This window comes from Cherax quadricarinatus, chromosome 36 (genome assembly GCF_038502225.1).
Source record: "Cherax quadricarinatus isolate ZL_2023a chromosome 36, ASM3850222v1, whole genome shotgun sequence".
In the NCBI taxonomy this organism is placed as follows: Eukaryota; Metazoa; Arthropoda; class Malacostraca; order Decapoda; family Parastacidae; genus Cherax; species Cherax quadricarinatus.
The window spans coordinates 26,652,385-26,677,219 of NC_091327.1; the positions used below are offsets into that span (position 1 = coordinate 26,652,385).

Below are 24,835 nucleotides of genomic sequence, written 5' to 3' on the forward strand. Positions count from 1 at the left end.
TATGGAGAGTAATTAGGAGCTTGAAGAGGTATGGGGTATATTTAAGAACGTAGTGCAAGTGAGGATTCTGTGGAGAGAGAATATAATCCATGGAAGCAAAAAGGGAAATGTATGCGAGTATAGTTATATCAACGCTCTTACATGGGTGTGAAGCATGGGTGGTGAATGTTGCAACAAGGAGAAGGCTGGAGGCAGTGGAGATGTAGTACTAGGGTGCTTGGCAGAAATACATGGCTATTGGAGGGTAGGAGTGGGTGGGAATAGGAATGATGACATAAGAGGTGAGGTAAGACGCAGGTAAGAAGGTGGTAGGGGGAAAGTTTTTACAATGTGAAAACGTTATACAGAGGACAGAGTATATAAAGAGAAAAAGCGAGCCAAAACGAGTGGTGAGAAAGTAGAACTAGTGAGAGAATGAGTGCGTCTTCATCAACAAATAATGCCGAGAATAAGAAACTGTTTTGAAAAGAGATTAATAAGTCGAGACAGCATTGGGAGTAAGTGGACTTGCCAGTAAACAATGAATGATGAGAGATGTTAGATGGGAATCAGAGGCTCTGGAAAAATGGTGGTCCTAGGCTATTCAGCATCTTACCAGAACAATAGAAACACTGCTGGGACAAATGTAAGTCTTCAGTAAGAAACTAGGCAAATATCGCCACCAAGTGAGAGATCATCCAGGCTGTGACGGATGTGGTGGCCATGCATGTCTGGCAAGCACCAGATATTCCTGGCCTAGGGCCGGGCTCCGAGAATAGAAAAACTATCGAAATTCGTCAAAGTAGAGAGAGACGGTGTTATTTCTTGGGCAGAGAGGAATAACATCTGATAGGAGTAAGGAAGAGGCAGGGGTGAATGGGGAAAAAGTGCGTATGGCATTTGATAGAATATAAAGAGGGTAAAGCAGGTGGAATAGATGGGGCTAAGACTGTGATGTTAAAAGTAAGTGGTGATATAGCTGTTGAGTGGTTGGTGTATTTGTTCAATATATGCAAGAAGGGTGGGACGGCACCCAAGACTGGCAGAAAACATATATAGTTAGTATAAAGGGAAAGGAAACAGTTGTTAGTTAAAAACTATAGGAGAATAAGCCTGTTGAGTATACCGGGTAAAGTTTGCTGTAGAATTATATATTGAAAGAGTTAAGGGTTAGACAGGAAGCAGGATTACAGTGGAACAAGGATGATTTAAGAAGGAATATTTAGACCAAGTGTTTTTTACAACATTATGATAAAATGTATGGAAATACAGTTTTCTGCATACAATCGTGTAATTAAGACGTGGAATGCTTTATAACTAAAGACTTAGTTTTATTGAAGTATTTAATCTGTATCATAAATTCACAAGCCTTGAGGACCCCCCCTCAGGGAAGGTGCCTAGTTGCCGGTGATGGGCTCTTGATTTCAGGAATTAAACTTATCCTTTCCCATCTGGGTTGGATCTGAATGCCTCCAGTTTCTCAAGCACTACATGACAGCAATGGGTTTAGCACTTTACCCTCTATTAGGAAAGGAAAAAAAATTGCTTCGAGGGATATTGACGCAATAATTAAGTTCCTCCTAACATGTTTAGTGTGTCGTTTTCTTTGGTTTAGTGGTGTTATGGACCCATTTTCTGTGTTGCAGGCCGCGTGGACGAGGCGCCTGAGAGCAAAGCCAGCATCCCCAGTATGGAGGATCTGGGCGTACATTTCCCCAATATGCCTGGCGGCAAGTAAGTGACGAATGCAAAAGTGTTGGTTGTTTTCAAGAATAACTATTCTTCTCTCTCAGCATGTACTCGTAAAATATTATACCAGAATAATTTTATTTCAGCAAAGGCATTATGGAATTTGTTTATATATTTTTTTGGGGGGGCTTGCATTTTTTTATTGGAAGTATTATTTAGCTCATCTTTAAAAACTGTTTGATGGCAAGGTAAAGCTCCGCTAAAGGAAATAAAGCAAGAGTTGATATGCAATATTTGAGAGTGGGTGTGTTGACAGCACTACTAGTGAAGCAACTGAGCTGTACACGATCAATACCGCTCGGGAAATTCTGCTTGTACGAAAGTATAGTTTTAGGTGCAGTAAATTCACTTTAAGCTGCAATTTTGCACGATCGAAGTTTGTTCATGGTGACTTTTTCATATTTTTCCCTCGCGCAGCCCATGCAGTGTATATAAGAGAAGGTAGAGAGCAGGACACAGGTGGGGAGACTACATGAGTGGGTTCCATCATTGAATAAGGTATAAACATTTCCATAGCACTGGCTGGGAGATCAACGTTGCAAACATGCTAGATAAATGATTTCGGCTTTCCAGATGAATACTAGTGCTCTGCCAACACACTGAATCCGGGATATATAGTTGCCAGTTTGTCAGCAGCGGGTTGGAAGGGGAAGAGAGAATGACGGTCACTCTACTCCTGTAAATGAAGCTAAACTACTCAATTTCCCTTCAAGTTAATTTGAATTATAATTTGCTGAGTATGATTGAGTCTTTGTTCGTGTCCACTTATGTTAACCTTTCCTGAGTAAGTTTACTTGTTCATGATTTTTCGTACTGCGGACAATTTTCTTAATTGGGGCACTGATTTATTCACCTGAGTACTTTGTTTTAAAAATTGAATATATATTTTTGAAAATGTAAATGTATTATAAGCATATAAACAGGGACCCTCGTTGTTTATTTTCCTGGTAAATTTTGTCAGCGTCATGGTTGTATTTTTGGGATTGCTTCCCTCTCGCAGTACCGCGAACGTCTTCAGTACTTCTTACAACGAGAAAAAGCGTGTTTTTGTTTAGTGTATGTACCCTTGTATATCATTGGTATTATATACCTTCATATTAATAAGACACAATGTGAGGTTTGTGGCATCTTTTCCCCCGAAAACAGCATACAATGTATGTGCTTCCCTTGACCAAACAATCTTGAAATCAATTGATAATCCATTATTTTGAACCTTCTTAGGATCTTGTGGTGATCCTATGTATTTTAAATTGTGTGAAAACCTAGCTGGTATAGGTTAGCGAATGCTTCATCGAGTTACAATTGGACCCATGTCATGATACTCAGCCCTTTCTCCTGACGAACACTACCACTAACAAATTAATGATAATCATCAGTATTTTCTCAACATATCACGACATATATTCGTACAAGATCAAAAGAAACACAAATGAAAATGCGCAAATTCTCAACAGCGTTCAGCTCAAAAGTGGTTCATTAAAATTAATGTTATGCTAATTGTAATGAGAGTGGGCGGTGTCTGGTAATATTTGTGGTGGTCCCAAAGGAGGCCTGGGGTATTTTCCGTATCATTTGCTACACAATACTCAGATTTTTTTTATATTGAAATATCAATTAAACGTAAAATGAATGAATAAAAAGTTTTTTGGGAAGTAAATGGTGCGGTGATGCCGACATGTATAGAAGCTATATGGTGTTCAGGGCATTTATTAAAGGAAACGTAACGCCACGAGTGGTGGATCACAAGGGAAACAGAGATTCAATAGATCATATACTGGATTCTAACAACGTTGAGAAACAATCTTTTGTGCAGAGGTTATGATTTTATAATGCTCTACAGTTATGCTATATAATAATGATTACGTTTTTAAAAGTTTAATGTGGCAGAGCTCTCAGATCTTTCGGCTCTTCACATCTGGTTTGTTGTTGAAGTGAATGTAGGAACGAGCCCACACCGCTCACTTGTCGCCTGAGCGGCTGGTTTATTGGGCACTCCATGCTCATATATTAATTTAGTATAATTGCTTCATACAACTAGTGAACACAAGACACTATGGAGTTGCAATCTCAAAAGAAATTAAGTACCTTATTACCACTACAAAAGTCATGCTTAGTTACATACCCAAGCATGCCACCTTCAAGTGTCAGGCCATTTAGATCAAGTTAAAGCTGAAGTTGGAGTTCCCACAGTCGGACAGTTCAGTTTGTGAGGTGGAAGCCCAGTTATTAATTCTAATACACATCTATATTATAATACCCTGAGGCTGGTTTACAATAAGAACACTTCCCGTCCTTCCACAGCCAGAATTTAGGGAGTCATCAGCATGGATAGTCTGTGAGATATTTTGTCTGTAATTCGTGTATTTGTTTCAAAGTTTTAGAAACTAGTCGAAGACAACGAGGCTTGTGTATGATTAGTTTCATAGTAGGATAGTTGGGCACTGTGGTACCAGAAGCTGTTATCTGCTAGGCTGGCGGGATATACTGTTGTTTCCTAGTATGAAACTGCTCATATAGTTCAAATATTTGTGCCTGGCTGTTATTTGAATCCATTTTGACTCGCTTATCCCACGGCTCTCATGTTCTAGCAATTTTCTGGCGACATTGTTTTAAGCACCACTCTGCAGTGAATGATCTCATATGGGTTTAGCGATTCTAATAAAATAACAATAATGTTAACCTATGGCCAGTGATTGCTGTTGCCGAAATGCTGTACATACATAGACCTTCAAATTGTTTTTTTATTATTCAAAATAAAAATGTATTATTATTACGGACATCTGTACTTAAAGTAATGAAAGTTCGCTGTATAATATGGGTAGATTTTTTTTCGAAATTTGAAGATCAAGCATAATTCGAACAGGGGTCTGGAGAATCTCAGCCCTACAGGCAACTACAGCGCCACGATAATAAAGGATTTGAGGGAGACACTAATAGTATGTTAGCAATTAGGAAGGTTAGCTATAAGGAGGGTCCTTGTGAGTTGACTGTGAGGTGGGTGCTGATGAGTACAGGGGGAATGTATATCCGCTATTTACGCTGAATTGACCACGAGGATTTCGATAGGGCTTTAATATGTCAATAATCCGGCGGTTGCTTGGATACGCGGCCCAGGTGCCATAGATATCCAACTGGGGATCTCTTGAACACACGCCAAAAGGTGATATTGTGAGCTTACTTTGTCCTTTCCCGATTGTAATAGTCAATTACTGACGCCCGTGTGTGTATGATGTGGGTACTCGCCTAATTTTTTTTTTTTTTTTTTTTTTATTCACCGGTATTCTCCCGGCCCGGGTCTTTTCCAAGTAGTGGTGACCCGGCCTTGGCTCCCTATCTGGGGAGTGTCTCGAGACTTAAGTCTCCCATGGGAGGAAGGACAAGTACCTCCTCATCTTTGGGACCAAGTGTCCCCAGGCCTAGCCACATTCCCCGCCCTCACGGGGCTCGTAGGGAGAAGCTAGGCCTCTGGTCTGCCATCTACCCCGCCTCAAAGGGGCTCGTGGGGATGGCAGTCTTATGAGCTGCAGATAGTAGCAAGCTCAGGCAATTAAGGTTGTACTCGCCTAGTTGTGGTTGCAGGGGTCGAGTCATATCTCCTGGCCCCGCCCCTTCACTGGCCGCTACTGGGTCACTCTTTCCGCACCATGAGCTTTATCATACCTCTTCTTAAGGCTGTGTGTAGATCCTGCCTCCACTACATCACTTCCCAGACTATTCCACTTCCTGACAACTCTGTGCCTGAAGAAATACTTCCTAACGTCCCTGTGATTCATCTGAGTCTTCAACTTCCAACTGGGACCCCTTGTTGCTGTGTCCCCTCTTTAGAACATCCTGTCTATCCACCTTGTCGATTCATCTGTGTTTTATAAGTCGTTATCATATCCCCGCTATCTCTCCTGTCCTCCAGTGTCGTCAGGTCGATCTCCCTTAATTTTTCCTCGTAGGACATACCCCTTAGCTCCGGGGCTAGTCTTGTTGCCAATCTTTGTACTTTCTCTAGCTTCCTTACATGGCTAGGTGTTGGTTCCAGACTGGTACTGCATACTCCAATATGGGCCGTGTGTGTGTGTGTGTGTGTGTGTGTGTGTGTGTGTGTACACGTACGTACGTACCCACTTAATTGTGATTGCAGGGGTCGATTCATAGCTCCTGGCCCCGCCGGTGTGTGCGTGCTTTGTATTCGTTCCTGATTGAGTTGCATGACCCTGGAAGAATCGTAAAACACTTTTTAGTTGTGTTACGTTGAGGCTTTAATTAAAGCTCACCCCTCCACTACACAAACCTCTGCTTCTCTTTGTCTGATCTTTCCTTTTAAAATGGCGTGACGGTGAATCCTTTGTTTGCCGCTCCTGTTTCAGTTCATTTGCCAGGATGGCAACTTGTTGAACTGAGAACGGAGAAAGGGCTTATCACATAAAGACGGGTTAAAGCACACTGCGCGAAACGTTGTCAATAAAGGATCTCATTACACCGCTCTTGTTTTGTTTCCATCATGTCGGTATTTTACATCATTTCTCTCCAAAGATGGATAGTGATATCAAATAACGTGATCAGAAATGCATAAATTCATGTAAATCCACGGAACTATATTAGGGTTTGTTGCTTAGCAACCACGCAAGGAAGAATTAACACCTTATTTTACCAGTTTTACCGGAATCCAGTATGAATTAAGGCTAGAAATTTATATCAATATAATACTAATAGCGAACAATACCGACAAGTAAGACGTGTGCAGCAACAGATCAGAAATATTGCCGCAAGGTGGAAAAATGCACAAATTCGGTATAATGCGATTCTTTGTTGAATTTTTGTCTCTTTTTTCCATCGTGTCGGTATTTTGTACCATTTATCTCCACCGGAAGAAAGGTAGAGGTTTTCAAGAGAAAGGTGAGCCACTGACTTCCCAGAACTTGATCTGTCAGTTTGTGATGGCAGAGTGAACCTGCGTGCTGCTAGTAGCAACAGTCTGGTTTACCAGACAGTTGCGAAGAAAGCCTGGCCTTAATTCTTACTGCGAGGGTAGACAAGCATTCGAAACCAGTCACAGGCACAAGTGTGTGTGTGTTTGTGTCGTACCATTGCAGTGTTGTCGTACCATTGCAGTGTTGTGTCGTACCACTGAGTGTAGGAAGGGCCGTGACGTCACATTCCCACCGGAGTTATAACGCCGCTTTCAGTGGCATTTACGAGGGGAATTACTCCGAGAATTGGACGGACGGACGTGCGTATGTGTGCACGTGTGCGCGGGCGCATGCTTTCGTGTACTCATTTGTATTAATCTAATTGCCGTTGTAAGGGTCCAGTCTTAGCTCCTGGCACTACCTCTTAACTTACAACTTGCTGGTTTACTCCTAGCCAGGTGCTCTCTCTCATACCTATTCTTAAAACTGTGCGGAGGTGTCTGCCTCCTTCGGCTTGGTCATTCCACTTTCTGACCATCCAGAAGCAGAAGAAATGCTTCCTGAAATCTCTGAGACTCATCCATGTCTTGAACTTCGAACTATTCTTCGGCATATCTGTTCCTTTCCTCTATCCCTGTCCGCCCGATCAAGTCCTTTGATCGGGCGGGCAGGGTCGATTAAATTGGGACAGGATCAGTTAAATTTCTCTATCCTGTTTAGGCCTATAGTTTATTACTTCCTGTCTCTCTCTTTAGTTAAATATGACTACATTCACTGTCTTCCGATATTTGACAGTTATCCTGTATACATTGACTTGTAGATTTTAGCTAGTATTTCAGATAGGTGTTCTGCTAACTCTTGCAGAATCAATGGTGACAATCAGTACCCATTGTTTTTCTTATATCTCGTTTATTATTTTTTCTTTAACCTACTGTTGCGTGTATAGTATCCAGTACCCGTTGGTGCACCCATCTTTGACATTGTTGTTACCTGTTCCCACTGTGAACACCTTTTTATCGTTTGTTTAGCTCCTCGTAGACTTGTCATTTATCAGAAGCTTCCTTCATTCGTTCTTCAGTCTTGCTAACTTGTCTTTTTATTGTCTTGTGTGGTTGCGAAGTAGTTTCTGTTCTAACTTGTCTTCTGCTGGTATATCTTCCTCAAATTGTCCTTCAATTTCTCTCCCTACCCTTGTATATTCGTTTTTGGCTCCTCGGCTTGTTTCTCTGTTTTAGTCTGCTCTTGCCCTTTTGTTTTTGCTTTCTGCATCTTTGGTTGAGACATGGGGTTTCTTTTACTGTTACATCTGGGTAAAAAGTTCTCTCGCTTTTCAAGTTCCTTGTTCTCTCTAGGCTGGAATATTACTGTATACTAACAGCCCCAATCAAGATATTAGAAACTACAGAACTGGAAAATATTCAGAGATCCTTCATTGGTCTTATAAATTTAGTCAAGCATAATCTACCCCTGGAAGACTCTGGAGGGACAGGTCCCAAACGTGCACTCTAAAAATCACTCCATATGAAAGCGAGAGGCTTGGTAGACGGTGCAAAATTCCTTCAGTGGGGGGGGGGGGGAAAGAATGGGCACGATGAGCACACTTGGAGAGAACTCTGTAAATGTAAAGGGACCAAGACTCGCCAAACTTCCTTTGTGCATAAGAGGACCTAGCAATAAACCCTTGGCTGTCTTCAAGAGGAACTTGCACGAGTTCATAGTCTTCCTGATCAACCACAGTGTAGGTGCATATGTTGCAGCTGGCACCAACAGCCTGATCGATTAAGCCAGCAGTCTGGAGTCATGGTCTGGGACTAGGGTGCGGGGGCGGTGACCCCCAAAATCAATTCTACCTGAAATACTTCACAGGTAGGTACGTCACATTCGTCTACTTTTCAGTTCCCTTTTCCATTGTGCTTCATTCAAGATTTTACTTGTTCTAGCAAAATTTCCTCTTCCGAAGTCTGGGTTAATCTGTTCCCCACTTGCTGCTTTCCCTTCATTGTTTTCTTCCACAAGGTATTCAAAAATTGAGTGATATGTGGTTGCTAACATACACTTATATGATATGCATTTAGGGTAAATAAAAGATTCAGTCTTGCTGGCTCATCCCCTCCTCTTTCGTGTCGTGTCCTTGACATGCTGACACAGTATCCCATCACCACCACCTTTATCTTATTTATCCACGTTTCTGGTCACAGTTCTCGCACTTATGGTTGAAATCTATGAGCAGCAGTAGCTTTGGTTGTGTTGGTTCTTCTTGCTGTTGCTGCTATGGTGTCAACCGTTAAATAGAATATCAGCCATTGCTTTGTTGTGATGATTGTGCTTAATTTTAACAGAATAGTAGGTATGGCCACCGTATATCTAATATTTCAGCCTGACTGGAACGTGAATAGTACGGGTTTGGGTCCTTAACACGTCTTCTGCTGTGTGTGTGTGTGTGTGTGTTTTGTAATCACGAACGAGTGGTATTTAATCAATAACGCGACTAGCCAAGGACTCGAACCCATGTCGTTTTGGACCACCTCATGGTGAGCGAAAATCACATGACGCTCTAACCCACAGGACCACCAAACCCTACAAGAATCAAGCACCCAGCAGAGCTAGGTGTTTTACCTTGATCCGAGGACATACGGTGGTGTGGGTGCCTCTGAGCAAATTTCATTCTACTAGCCTCTACAAGCAGTATTTTATATTATTGTACTGATTGTGGAGGCTAATGCACCAAACGGGGAGTAGAATGAAATTGGCTCAGAGGCACTCACACCATCGTATGTCCTCGGATCAAGGTAAAACACCTAGCTCTTCTGGGTGCTTGATTCTTGTAGGATTTGGTGGTCCAGAGGGTTAGAACGTCATGTGTGATTTTCGCTCACCATGAGGCGGGACAAAACGACATGGGTTCGAGTCCTCGGCTAGTCGCAGTGTTGTTATTGATTCAGTACCACTCGATCATGGTTATGTCGTGCCGAATAGGCAGAACTTGCGATCTTGGCTTAAATAGCAACTTTCATCTTGCCATATAGGACAAATGAAAATTTGTGTATGCAATAATTTCGCCAAAATCATTCTGAACCTAACGAAAAAAATATATTTCACTGTGTTTGTTTAGTATTAAATTATTGTAAACAAATCTAAAATATATTTAGTTGGGTTAGGCTATAATAAATTGCTCTTGTTATAATAAGGTTAGGTAAGTTTTCTAAGATTCTTTTGCTGCAAAATTAAAAAAATTTTAATTTTGCAGCAACGTATAAAAGAAAATTTCAGAAAGGACTTAATTTTAAATGAGTTCTTGCTAAATGACCAGTTTTACATATTCGGCACGACAGTTACAATTATATATATATATATATATATATATATATATATATATATATATATATATATATATATATATGTATATGTATGTATGTATGTATGTATGTATGTATATGTATATATAATGTGTGTGTGTGTGTGTCGTGCCGAATATGTAAAACTGGTCATTTAGCAAGAACTCATTTAAAATTAAGTCTTTTCTAAAATTTTATCTTATACGTTTAAAAATATATTTTTTTCATTAATGTTAATGTAAAAATTTTTAGTTTTGCACCAAAAGCATCTTAGAAAACTTACCAAACCTTTTTATAACAAGAACAATTAATTTTAGCCTAACCCAACCATATATATTTTAGATTTGTTTACAATAATTTAATACTAAACAAACACAGTGAAATATATTTTTTTCGTTAGGTTCAGAATGATTTTGGCGAAATTATTGCATACACAAATTTTCGCTTGTCCTATATGGCAAGATGAACGTTGCTATTTAAGCCAAGATCGCAAGTTCTGCCTATTCGGCACGACATATATATATATATATATATATATATATATATATATATATATATATATATATATATATATATATATATATATATATATATATATATATATATATATATATATTACAAATAAAAATAGAGTAAACATAGCTGAGGACAGCTCCACAACCACAAAAGAACATCATTACGTAACAGGGGGAAAAGGAAGAAGAAAAAAGTGACAGAAAAAGGTTGATGGAAACCAGCAGTGTTGCCATGGTAACGTAAGAGAGTGCGAAAGGCGGAAAGTGAACAACGAAATGAATAGAGTAAAACCCACATGGTTGAACGCAACAACAAAAAAAAATGTATGGGAAATAAAACATAAAGAAAACTTAAATTGTTAGGGATCAAAATGATCCAAAGTAACAGATTGTGTTGGTGTCTTGCTCTCAGTCTCCCTCTCCTTGGCTTGTACATCTCATCCCTCGCGTCTTGCTGTATTCCTCCCTGGGCGACCACTGAGCCCATCCCTCTGTGTCCTAAACACTCCCTCGGGGGGACAGCCCCCAAAAAAGGACACCTCAGGTCATATAAAATAGCCTGTATTTTTCATATTCCTCGTACGTGTGCACCTGACTATAGGAATCAGTAATGAACCGTGTGTGTGTGTGTGTGTGTGTGTGTGTGTGTGTGTGTGTGTGTGTACATGTGTGCTAATATGTCTGTACGTGCGTGTATGTGTACATGCATACCTATTTGCCCTCGCCTATTTGTGTGATAATCTACACATACGCTGCTATATATGAGAACTGTGTAACTGTGTTCGTGTGTACCTGTATCTGAAAATTTACAGCATCTGGCCCTGCCTTTCGATGTGGCCAATACTGGGTTCTCTTTCTCCTGCCTTCGTGAGCGTTATCGTGCCTCTTCTTAACCAGGTCATTCCTTTTCCTGACCACTCTGAGGCTTCAGTATTTCATAACATCTTCGTGATTCTTGATTGTTCGTGTGCTTATGCGTGTGCACACACGTGTACGCGTTGGCATCCTTGTGCACGTGCTATTGTTGCTGCTGCTTCTCCACCCTTTCTGGCCGTCAAGATGCGAGAATAAGTGTGTGATAAATGACAGTTTATTACACAGTATTCCAGGATATTACGTAGCATTGTTGATAGTGTCCCCCTCCTGCTGTTTCACATTACGCGGCGCGTGTGCCGCCCTGCTCATCGTGGGCAGAGGGCGACGACCCCCTCGTCTAGGCAAAGGGTGACGGGATTACCTAACTACATTACACTCTCAAAACTATGTATATTTGGTATGATTTTATGGGCGATAAATTCTGAGTTGTTTTGGTGGTAAACTTCATTCATTGTTCACGCGAGACTTTAGTCAGGAGGAGTCGCTTTTGTTCCCTTTATGAACTGCTGGCTATTTGGTTAGCGAGAGTGCCTCTGCAAGGAAAACATTTCCTTACAATTCAAGACCTGGACTCAGCCTTGCTAGAGGTGGGGGGAAGCAGTGTTTTTAAACATAGCGTCAGCAATGTGGGAGGCAGCATCCTCAGCTTCCGCAGTGTTGAGGGAGTCTCAGACTCGGGAGAAAGTATGAGCCTTCATATCTCCCCTCGCTAGTCCAATTAATCCACTTGCTGTCCCCAGTGCTGCTAGCGAACCTCTTCACCCCCCTTGGTGGACTACTTGAAATACCACTTAATTCTGATGTAAATGGTAGAGAAAACTTAAGTTGAAAAATTAGACACTTTTTTGCAGCATGTGGGAATCTTCATTGACACTTTATAGTTGACGTGAAGCTTTCTCCTCACCAGTCAATAACGCTTATTCACTTTACTGCCACGTCTCCAGTAAAATTAAAGGAGATATTACTAAAGAGAATTCTTATCTAATTCTAAACCATTAATACTAGTACTGGAAATATGGCAAATACACAATTAGTTTTTTATTCTAAACCTTTAACCAAAATAACTGGAATGTAATATCACAACTGTAGGAGGAGAATTACAGATGACCTGTAATTGTCATGCGAGTGAGGTTACAAAATACACTGGTAAGACATTAAATTACAGTTAATAGTTCACTGTTGCTTCCATTACGTCTAACATCACTGGTTTCGGAAGTCGTTTCAACCTCTCAAAACCAGCCACTTTTAATAGATAAAATCTCACTCCCAAAACCTGAGACAATTCAGTCTTTTCTATCCCATTCCACACTTTAATGCGGCTGAGTCTTCTCTGCTTTAGTGAGGTCAACTGCCCTTACTCTGGCTGTAGTCAGTGCAAGGAACTCCTTGTATTATTTTCCCCTTTTCCCTCAGATGGGCAAGGGCAGGTATATTTAGTGGAAACATCACAGGAAGCAGATAGGCAGCATCCTCAGTTTCCAGAGAGATGAGGGAGGCAGTGTCAGCATCTTCGGCCTTCCCAGTGATGGGAGGCTGCTGTGTCAGCATCCTCAGTCTCCACGGAGATGAGGAAGACAGATGAGACAGCAGCCTCAACTTCCCTAGGGATAAGAGAGGCAGATGAATCTTTGCTACAAATCGCTGTCGTTTTATCTGACCCACGGGAGCGAATTAGCAAGAGAAGCGGATGGGTGTGGCTCAGGGTGAGGGAGAACCCGGCCCTCATGCAACCCACACGCTGCCCATTACCACCAGTGCACCACCATCACCACCACCAGTGCACCACCATCACCCACCCTCGACACCGCCATAACCCAAATCATCGTCACCACCACAACCCAGCATCACCATAATCACTTAATACAATTATCAACACCTACTTACCACAATAGCATTCCCACCACCTCAACCACCACACACTAATCACCACCACAACCCTCACCCCACCACAACCTCTCCCCACAAAAACTTTCCCATCACCACCACCACGCTTCATTCATGCTGGCATTCCCATTTCTTAAGACCTAAACGCTGAATCATTTGATCTTGTGGTTCATGTCCCTGTGGAATTTCTCTGGCCACTACTGCAGGGTACCTGGAGGAGCCTGGGTGCCGCCTCCACTAATAATGAATACTGTGTAGGAAGGCTTGACATGTTTCCTCGACCCCGTGGAAATATTCACGAGGTGGCCCACATGTGCCCGGCCATGGTCGATGACGCCATAACTCAGCAGTCACCTTCCATCTCATTAGTGTTGTTACCTCGTTCTTCATTGAAGAGGGGCTAACCTCGTGTTTAAGGTCAAAACTCTATGTTATAGGCACCCTTGGAGTTGAGATGGAAGGGTTAAGGTGGAGGGATTGATGGGGTGAGGCGCGAGACAGACTAACGTATGTGTATTCTCCCATGTTTACCTCTCATGCAATGGTGCTCTCCCCTTTATGCACCTCCGCATACAGACCCGCCTTTGTTTTCCACTGTGTCAGCTGATGAAGCAGACCCCAGAGACAGACGGCTTTTACGGATTACATTTTAACATTGATTCACGAAATCGTAGCAGTACGATTATCCACAACTCGCAGAACGGTGTGAAAAATACTTCTTGCTATCCATCACAGGGGAGATATCCACTGAGATATTCCTTATGTGAGGAATACTTTAGTGGGTACATCTCCTTGTGAGGAAATACCCCCAGTTATTCCTCACAACGGTTAGGATTCGAACCCATGGTGGACTGTTTGGTTGCAATCTGTGTGCGCTGTGAGTACTTATCCAGTTATACGCGAGGGTCGAGCCTTGCTCTTCGATCTGCCACTGGACTAGAAAAAAGTTTTTTTCACAGTCTTAGTATTTAGGGCAAGATCATATCTACTCATGAAGCTGTGTATGGTGTTTACCTCGAGCCTCATTTCGTGCGTGCGTTTCACTGATCGTCCTAAGGCTGAAAAAAGTACAGCACTTACAACACGATGATTCGTCTAGTCCTCTTAGTGCCACACACACTTCCCTGGCTTCCCTCGCCTCGCATCAAACACAGCCTGGCTCTAACCACTGTATCTAATCAAGTTGTGGAATAAAACACGTATGCAACATGTTTTGATCAGTGTTTTTTTTTTTTTAATTCAGTACAGAGATTACATGGTGTAGACGATGGAAGGTTTGAGGTACCTAGTCCCTGAACTTGGACAGGAAGTATTCACTCGCTCATCCTTGGATCAAACTGAAGCAGAGGCAGGAGAATAGACATTTATGTACGGGAATCAGGAGAAAGGTGCAACAGCTGGAGGCATCGCCACAGGTGGGAGGGACCCACTAGTGGTAGTGAACATATTCGTTCTCTCTCTCTCTCTCTCTCTCTCTCTCTCTCTCTCTCTCTCTCTCTCTCTCTCTCTCTCTCTCTCTCTCTCTCTCTCTCTCCCCGTTCTCTTGCTCTTACTCTCTTTCGCTCTCTTGTTCTCTTTTTTGCTCTCTCGCCCCCTCTCGCTCTCGCGGGCAAGGTCACCAATAATTTTCAACTTAGGAAATGTCAGGGAAAATGACTGCCCAGTCTCTCTCTCTGAGTGAAAAATGGACCTAACTTGAGAATTAAATGAAAAGTTGTTTGTGTGATGGTTAATAAACATGATTGTCATTATTTACAAAAGGGATAGAGAGCACGATAACTGTATTACATGTACTACTAATAACAACAACAGCCTGGTTGACCAGGCAAGCATCCCGGGCTGCGGAAACAGGGAAAACTCTCTAAACCCATCAGAGGTATAGTAAAGGTAAAGACAACGCTCGGGGCTTGCAGTTCCGCGCCATTGATTCATATCAAAATGCTGTCACTTTCCCCTGCCATCCTCAGCCATTCTCAGTCATCCCCTGCCATCCTCAGCCATTCTCAGTCATCCCCTGCCATCATCAGCCAACCCCTGTCATCCTCAGCCATCTTCTGCCCTCCCATCAGCCATCATCAGCCATTCCCATTCATTCTCAACCATCCCCTGCCATCCCTTACCTGCGACCTAACCTTTCTCGGCCGGCACTAACAATCAGCAACTGGGATTAACTGTCACCAACCTATTCCTGTTATCCTCAACCTCACCTCACTTCTTCCCTAATTCCACTTACCCTTTCATTCTCTCTTCCCATTCATTCTCTTACATTTTCGCTATACTATTCCAGTATTTTTTCCATCCTCCTTCCAGCTTCATTTCTCTTTACCACTATAATTTCACATCTTCCCTCCCAGCTCCTTCCTGCCCTCTCCAATCTAAATAATAAACTCAGTATTCTTAATCAGAATATTCTTAATCAAAGTATGAATGAAAATCGAGAATATCACATGAAAACCAAGCGAGAAAGTTATGGGTCGACTGCATATTCTTAGACTATGGGAGAACATTTGACATTGTATCCCATACTAGAGATGGAGTCATAAATTAGAGGAGAAACCAGGGATAAGGATAAGTACTAGAGTGGATCAAGGAATACCTAATGAACAGAAGACAAGAGAGGTGATGGTATGGGCAGATGTTTCAGGGTGGTAAAGTGTAACAAGAATCAGTATATGTCAGTGACCTACCAGTGGAGATCGAGTTGTGTGTACTATTGTTGACTGAGGGCGTAAAACTTTTGAGATTAATAAGAACAGAAGAGGATTGAGGCAGAGAGAGAGAGAGAGAGAGAGAGAGAGAGAGAGAGACAGACAGACAGACAGACAGACAGACAGACAGACAGACAGAGACAGACACAGAGAGACACAGACACAGACACACACAGACACAGACACACACACACACAGACACACACAGACACACAGACACACACAGAGACACACACACACACACACACACACAGACACACACACACAGACACACACAGACACAGACAGACACACACACACAGACACACACAGACACACACACACAGACACACACACACAGACACACACACACACAGACACACACACACAGACACACACACACAGACACACACACACAGAGACACACACACACACACACACAGACACACACACACAGACACACACACACAGACACACACACACAGACACACACACAGACACACACACAGACACACACACACACACACACACACACACACACACACACACACACACACACACACACACACACACACACACACACACACAGATACACACAGTCACACAGACACACACACACAGACACAGACACACACACACACACACACACAGACACACACACACAGACACACACACACAGACACACACACACAGACACACACACAGACACACACACAGACACACACACAGACACACACACACACACACACACACACACACACACACACACACACACACACACACACACACACACACAGATACACACAGTCACACAGACACACACACGTGTATAGTATGCAAAGTCATGGAGAAGATTATCAGGAGAGTGGTGGGGCACCTGGAGCGTAAAAAGGTTATAAATGACAGCACGGATTCATGGAAGGCAAATCCTGTGTCACAAACCTACTAGAGTTTTATGACAAGGTAACTGAAGTAAAAAGTGAGAGGGAGGGGTGGGTTGATTGCATTTTCTTAGGCTGCAAGAAGGCCTGCGACACAGTCCCTCACAAGAGATTAGTACAAAAGCTAGAGGAACAGGCACATATAACAGGAAGGGCACTGCAATGGATCAGAGAATACCTAAGAGGGAGGCAACAGCGAGTCATGGTCCGTGATGAGGTATCACAGTGGACGCCCTTGACGAGCGGGGTCCCACAGGGGTCAGTCCAGGGACCAGTGCTATTCTTGGTATATGTGAACGACATGACGGAAGGGATAGACTCAGAAGTGTCCCTGTTTACAGATGATGTGAAGTTAATGAGGAGAATTAAATCAGATGCGGACCAGACAGGTCTACAAAGAGACCTGGACATGCTGGACACCTGGTCCAGCAACTGGCTCCTTGAATTTAACCCCGCCAAATGCAAAGTCATGAAAATCGGGGAAGGGCAAAAAAGACCGCAGACAGACTATAGGCTAGGCGGTCAGAGACTGCAAACCTAACTCAACGAGAAAGATCTAGGGGTGAGTATAATACCGAGTACGTCGCCAGAAGCATACATTAACCAGATAATTGCTGCGGTATATGGGCGCCTGGCAAACCTGTGAATAGCGTTCCGGTACCTCCGTAAGGAATCTTTCAAGACTTTATACACTGTGCACGTCAAGCCCATACTGGAGTACGCAGTACCAGTTTGGAACCCACACCTGGTCAAACACGTCAAGAAATTAGAGAAAGTGCAAAGGTTTGCAACAAGGCTAATTCAGGAGCTGAAGGGAATGTCCTGCGAAGAAAGGTTAAGGGAAATAAGCCTGACGACACTGGAGGACAGGAGGGTTAGGGAAGACATGATAACGACGTACAAAATATTGCGAGGAATAGATAAGTTGGACAGATACAGGATGTTCCAGAGATTGGACACAAACAAGGGATCACAATTGGAAGTTTAAGACTCAGATGAGTCAAAGGGATGTTAAGAAATATTTCTTCAGTCACAGAGTTGTCAGGAAGTGGAATAGTCTGGAAAGTGACTTAGTGGAGGCAGGAACCATACATAGTTTTAAAACGAAATTTGATAAAGCTCATGGAGCAGGGGGAAAGAGGACCTAGTAGCGGTCAGTGAAGAGGCAGGGCCAGCAGCTGAGTCTCAACCTCTGCAACCACAAATAGGTGAACACGCGCGCGCGCGCGCGCGCGCACACACACACACACACACACACACACACACACACACACACACACACACACACACACACACACACACACACACACACACACACACACACACACACACACACACACACACACACACACACAAGATCTTGGGGTGAGTATAACACCGAGCATGTCTCCGGAAGCACACATCAATCAGATAACTGCTGCAGCATATGGGCGCCTGGCAAACCTGAGAACAGCATTCCGATACCTTAGTAAGGAATCATTCAAGACACTGTACACCGTGTATGTCAGGCCCATACTGGAGTATGCAGCACCTGTTTGGAACCCGCACTTGATAAAGCACGTCAAGAAACTAGAGAAAGTACAAAGGTTTGCGACAAGGTTAGTTCCAGAGCTAAGGGGAATGTCCTATGAATAAAGATTAAGGGAAATCGGCCTGACGACACTGGAGGACAGGAGGGTCAGGGGAGACATGATAACGACATATAAAATACTGCGTGGAATAGACAAGGTGGACAAAGACAGGATGTTCCAGGGAGGGGACACAGAAACAAGAGGCCACAATTGGAAGTTGAAGACACATATGAGTCAGAGAGATAGTAGGAAGTATTTCTTCAGTCATAGAGTTGTAAGGCAGTGGAATAGCCTAGAAAATGACGTAGTGGAGGCAGGAACCATACACTGTTTTAAGACGAGGTTTGATAAAGCTCATGGAGCGGGGAGAGAGAGGGCCTAGTAGCAACCGGTGAAGAGGCGGGGCCAGGAGCTAGGACTCGACCCCTGCAACCACAAATAGGTGAGTACAAATAGGTGAGTACACACACACACACACACACACATACACACATACATACACATACACACATACATACATACACATACATACACACACATACACACATACACACATACACACATACACACACACACACATACACACATACACACATACACACATACACACACACACACACACACACACACACACACACACACACACACACACACACACACACACACACAGTTTCTTGGACTGCAAGAAGGCGTTTGACACAGTTCCACACAAGAGATTGGTGCAAAAACTGGAGGACCAAGCAGGGATAACAGGGAAGGCACTACAATGGATCAGGGAATACTTGTCAGGAAGACAGCAGCGAGTCATGGTACGTGGCGAGGTGTCAGAGTGGGCACCTGTGACCAGCGGGGTCCCGCAGGGGTCAGTCCTAGGACCAGTGCTGTTTCTGGTATTTGTGAACGACATGACGGAAGGAATAGACTCTGAGGTGTCCCTGTTTGCAGATGACGTGAAGTTGATGAGAAGAATACACTCGATCGAAGACCAGGCAGAACTACAAAGGGATCTGGACAGGCTGCAGAACTGGTCCAGCAATTGGCTCCTGGAGTTCAATCCCACCAAGTGCAAAGTCATGAAGATTGGGGAAGGGCAAAGAAGGCCGCAGACGGAGTACAGTCTAGGGGGGTCAGAGACTACAAACCTCACTCAAGGAAAAAGATCTTGGGGTGAGTATAACACCAGGCACATCTCCTGAAGCGCACATCAACCAAATAACTGCTGCAGCATATGGGCGCCTAGCAAACCTCAGAACAGCATTCCGACATCTTAATAAGGAATCGTTCAGGACCCTGTACACCGTATACGTTAGGCCCATATTGGAGTATGCGGCACCAGTTTGGAACCCACACCTAGCCAAGCACGTAAAGAAACTAGAGAAAGTGCAAAGGTTTGCAACAAGACTAGTCCCAGAGCTAAGAGGTATGTCCTACGAGGAGAGGTTAAGGGAAATCAACCTGACGACAGTGGAGGACAGGAGAGATAGGGGGGACATGATAACGACATACAAAATACTGAGAGGAATTGACAAGGTGGAAAAAAACAGGATGTTCCAGAGATTGGACACAGTAACAAGGGGACACAGTTGGAAGCTAAAGACACAGATGAATCACAGGGATGTTAGGAAGTATTTCTTCAGCCACAGAGTAGTCAGTAAGTGGAATAGTTTGGGAAGCGATGTAGTGGAGGCAGGATCCATACATAGCTTTAAGCAGAGGTACGATAAAGCTCACGGCTCAGGGAGAGTGACCTAGTAGCGATCAGTGAAGAGGCGGGGCCAGGAGCTCGGACTCGACCCCCGCAACCTCAACTAGGTGAGTACAACTAGGTGAGTACACACACACACACACACACACACCAAGCACCAATAATAAGTTAGCGGTGAGACAGTAGCCACGCCACACCCAGGCCGTCCTTACTTAGAGATCACATTCGACAACCAGTCATTTCCTTGTTTCCTACACGAGCTCTCTAACACGAGCCATCACTAACGGAATCTCCATTATGCCTAGTAGCTTCCCTCCCTTACCTTAGAGATAATTAGGGCAAATACAAAAGTAGTGAAAGAGTGATAAAGTGGGGAGGCCTGATAGGTGCCCCTCTCCGCCCCCTGGTAATGCTGGAGCTTCCCTCAGTTTCCCCTCCCCCCTTTCCCTCATGCTTTTCTCCCTCTGCGTCTGCGTTAAGTGAATGAAGCACCTACTACTGCCGGGGGAATCCCTTAGTACTCCTCTGTTGACACGTAGTAGGCGTTGCTGCAGGGAAGTGAATGCGCTTAGGCTGACACCAGCCTGGTGAGCGGGGGCGTACTGGCCATTGTTTTGTTGTTCGATCAACCTCTTTTTCCGCTACGTAAATAAATGGTTCACCCCGCTCCCCTTCCCCTTCTGTCCCCTTCTCTAACCTCCCCTCTCGACCCTTCTCTCCCACCCCTCTCACCAACCGCTAGAGGGGAGAGACGCTCAGATACACTTTTTTTTTTCTCTTTGCATTAGTGTGTTTTCATCGTTTTTCATTCTGCCGAGTCTCAAATTGTATTGTTTCATTCCTGTATTTGCTCAATCGTTTTTTTTATTGACCGAATGACACTATTTTGTTTCTGGCTAGAAATCAGAAAAAAAATAAAACTGTGAAACGAGGTGAGAATTTTGACCTCAGTGCTGACAAATACCAGATGCAATCGAAATTGAACGTAAATTACAGCTACAGTAAAACGTGAAGGCAGGGTAGAAACGGAAGGAGAGAACAGCGAACTCTGGCATCGATGTCCGAATGTCGTTCAGTCAGCGTATGTGGACGAGGAAGTGCAGTGTGTATAGTGTGTTGTGGTGGTGAGGGAGGGAGTGAGCTGCAGGCCGGCGTGGCAACAGCACCCGTCTCGCCCGGGCGCAATACTAGGCTCTGGAAACGAACACTAAGCGTATTGACGTGTGCGTACCTGAGGCAGTAAGAGCGGGTGGGTGGCAGGGAGGGAAGGAGAGAGGCAGCTGTGGAGGCCAGACGTGCAGAAACGAGAGGCAGAGGTGGCCGCAATTGGCAACATGTATTCATATATTAGTGTGCTCTGATGCAGACGGTCGCAATCTGCTCTTGGTATAGTCAAACCTAAATCAACCAGAAACATTTTAAAAACTAATTTTTGCACTTTAAAGCATTGTTCTACTGAACAATATTGACTCGACGCCACCTAAAAGGGAGCCCCGACTAAGTGTCATAGAGTGTTGAGTACTGACGTGTCTGCAAGAACAGCACTTGTTGCATCCTCCGCCCGCATGACGGCTATCATGGCTCTCCATCAGTGCATGACGCTTCCCACAGACTTGTAGGTTAATTTACGTTATTCATTTCTGGTTGTTGATGGTGGCTGCTACTGTAGCACCGTGATAGTGTACACAGAGCACATCATACGTGGCCTCAATTGTATTCTTCCCGAGTTAATTAGTCATTACGACTCGCTGGTGATGGTTTTGAGAACCGAACGTTACAATTCGGTCTGATTCTACGGTTCAGTATTTCCAACATAGTGACTGAATAACTGTAAGGGAATGGGAGGATGGGTAGTGATGAGGGTGAAGGATTGTGATCTGGTTGGGTGAAAGAGGCTGTAGGGAGTCTAGATTACCTTCTACCACTTTATACATTAATGATCGCCTCTTAACCTTCACCCGTGGTGCCGACAGCTGCTCTATATGGTACTAAGCACGCCCTGAGGATGAACACATTCCCAGTGATTCCCTGTGGCGTGGAACACATGCCCTGTGGTGGTCTGTGGTGCTGAACACACACTGAGTATGGATCTTAGGCGGACGGTGGCAGTGGTACTGCTCATTTTGGTCATACTACATGTGGTGGCCGCTGAAAATGGGGAAAAGAGGAAAGGGGGAAAGAAAAGGAAAAAGAAAATAAAAAACAAGTGGAAAAGTAAAGCCAAGATGGATCTACTGGATGAGCTGGCAGCCATGAGCACGAGCACACCCTCTTCAGAAAGTGAATTTGTTCACGCAAGTGAGCGAAACAGCATATCTGAGCAGGATGCAGCCAGCTACTCAGAGTAAGTGTGTCCACTGCTCTCTTAAAGTTATTGGAGTCGAGCTATGCTTCTGGTGTCCAAGTGTTTTTGTTTGTCATGTAATTTATTAATTACATTAAATTTTCCAGTGGTTGCAACATTTACTACCGCCTCCACCAACCACATTCCAGCAGAATACCATTTTATTGAAGTCAATATTAAGTTTTTACTTAGTTTGAAGCTGTGACTTCTCTGTTATTGATGCTAAGATATCTTCTATTTATATATTTTATGTATGTATGTATGTATGTATGTATGTATATATTTTTTTTTATTTTTTTTTTTATTATCACACCGGCCGATTCCCACCAAGGCAGGGTGGCCCGAAAAAGAAAAACTTTCACCATCATTCACTCCATCACTGTCTTGCCAGAAGGGTGCTTTACACTACAGTTTTTAAACTGCAACATTAACACCCCTCCTTCAGAGTGCAGGCACTGTACTTCCCATCTCCAGGACTCAAGTCCGGCCTGCCGGTTTCCCTGAATCCCTTCATAAATGTTACTTTGCTCACACTCCAACAGCACGTCAAGTATTAAAAACCATTTGTCTCCATTCACTCCTATCAAACACGCTCACGCATGCCTGCTGGAAGTCCAAGCCCCTCGCACACAAAACCTCCTTTACCCCCTCCCTCCAACCCTTCCTAGGCCGACCCCTACCCCGCCTTCCTTCCACTACAGACTGATACACTCTTGAAGTCATTCTGTTTCGCTCCATTCTCTCTACATGTCCGAACCACCTCAACAACCCTTCCTCAGCCCTCTGGACAACAGTTTTGGTAATCCCGCACCTCCTCCTAACTTCCAAACTACGAATTCTCTGCATTATATTCACACCACACATTGCCCTCAGACATGACATCTCCACTGCCTCCAGCCTTCTCCTCGCTGCAACATTCATCACCCACGCTTCACACCCATATAAGAGCGTTGGTAAAACTATACTCTCATACATTCCCCTCTTTGCCTCCAAGGACAAAGTTCTTTGTCTCCACAGACTCCTAAGTGCACCACTCACTCTTTTTCCCTCATCAATTCTATGATTCACCTCATCTTTCATAGACCCATCCGCTGACACGTCCACTCCCAAATATCTGAATACATTCACCTCCTCCATACTCTCTCCCTCCAATCTGATATTCAATCTTTCATCACCTAATCTTTTTGTTATCCTCATAACCTTACTCTTTCCTGTATTCACCTTTAATTTTCTTCTTTTGCACACCCTACCAAATTCATCCACCAATCTCTGCAACTTCTCTTCAGAATCTCCCAAGAGCACAGTGTCATCAGCAAAGAGCAGCTGTGACAACTCCCACTTTGTGTGTGATTCTTTATCTTTTAACTCCACGCCTCTTGCCAAGACCCTCGCATTTACTTCTCTTACAACCCCATCTATAAATATATTAAACAACCACGGTGACATCACACATCCTTGTCTAAGGCCTACTTTTACTGGGAAAAAATTTCCCTCTTTCCTACATACTCTAACTTGAGCCTCACTATCCTCGTAAAAACTCTTCACTGCTTTCAGTAACCTATATATATATATATATATATATATTATATATATATATATAATTATATATATATATATATATATATATTTATATATATATATATATATATATTTATATATATATATATATATATATATTTATATATATATATATATATATATATATATATATATATATATATATATATATATATATATATATATATATATATATATATATATATATATATATATAATGATGTAAAGAGAGTAGTAAGGGAGAAAAAGTTAGCATATGAGAAGTTTTTACAAAGTAGAAGTGATGCAAGGAGGGAAGAGTATATGGAGAAAAAGAGAGAGGTTAAGAGAGTGGTGAAGCAATGTAAAAAGAGAGCAAATGAGAGAGTGGGTGAGATGTTATCAACAAATTTTGTTGAAAATAAGAAAAAGTTTTGGAGTGAGATTAACAAGTTAAGAAAGCCTAGAGAACAAATGGATTTGTCAGTTAAAAATAGGAGAGGAGAGTTATTAAATGGAGAGTTAGAGGTATTGAGAAGATGGAGGGAATATTTTGAGGAATTGTTAAATGTTGATGAAGATAGGGAAGCTGTGATTTCGTGTATAGGGTAAGGAGGAATAACATCTTGTAGGAGTGAGGAAGAGCCAGTTGTGAGTGTGGGGGAAGTTCGTGAGGCAGTAGGTAAAATGAAAGGGGGTAAGGCAGCCGGGATTGATGGGATAAAGATAGAAATGTTAAAAGCAGGTGGGGATATAGTTTTGGAGTGGTTGGTGCAATTATTTAATAAATGTATGGAAGAGGGTAAGGTACC

The 24,835-nt window shown here is 43.1% G+C and overlaps 1 protein-coding gene across 1 annotated transcript in view; it reads left to right on the forward strand.

Moving 5' to 3' along the window:
- LOC128691301 (tyrosine-protein kinase transmembrane receptor Ror) overlaps positions 1–24,835 on the forward strand; it is a 250,972-nt gene that overhangs the window by 152,162 nt on the left and 73,975 nt on the right. Inside the window, exon 6 of the mRNA XM_053780126.2 lies at positions 1,626–1,713. Coding sequence (XP_053636101.1) covers positions 1,626–1,713 — 88 coding nt within the window. The remainder of the gene's footprint in view (positions 1–1,625; positions 1,714–24,835) is intronic.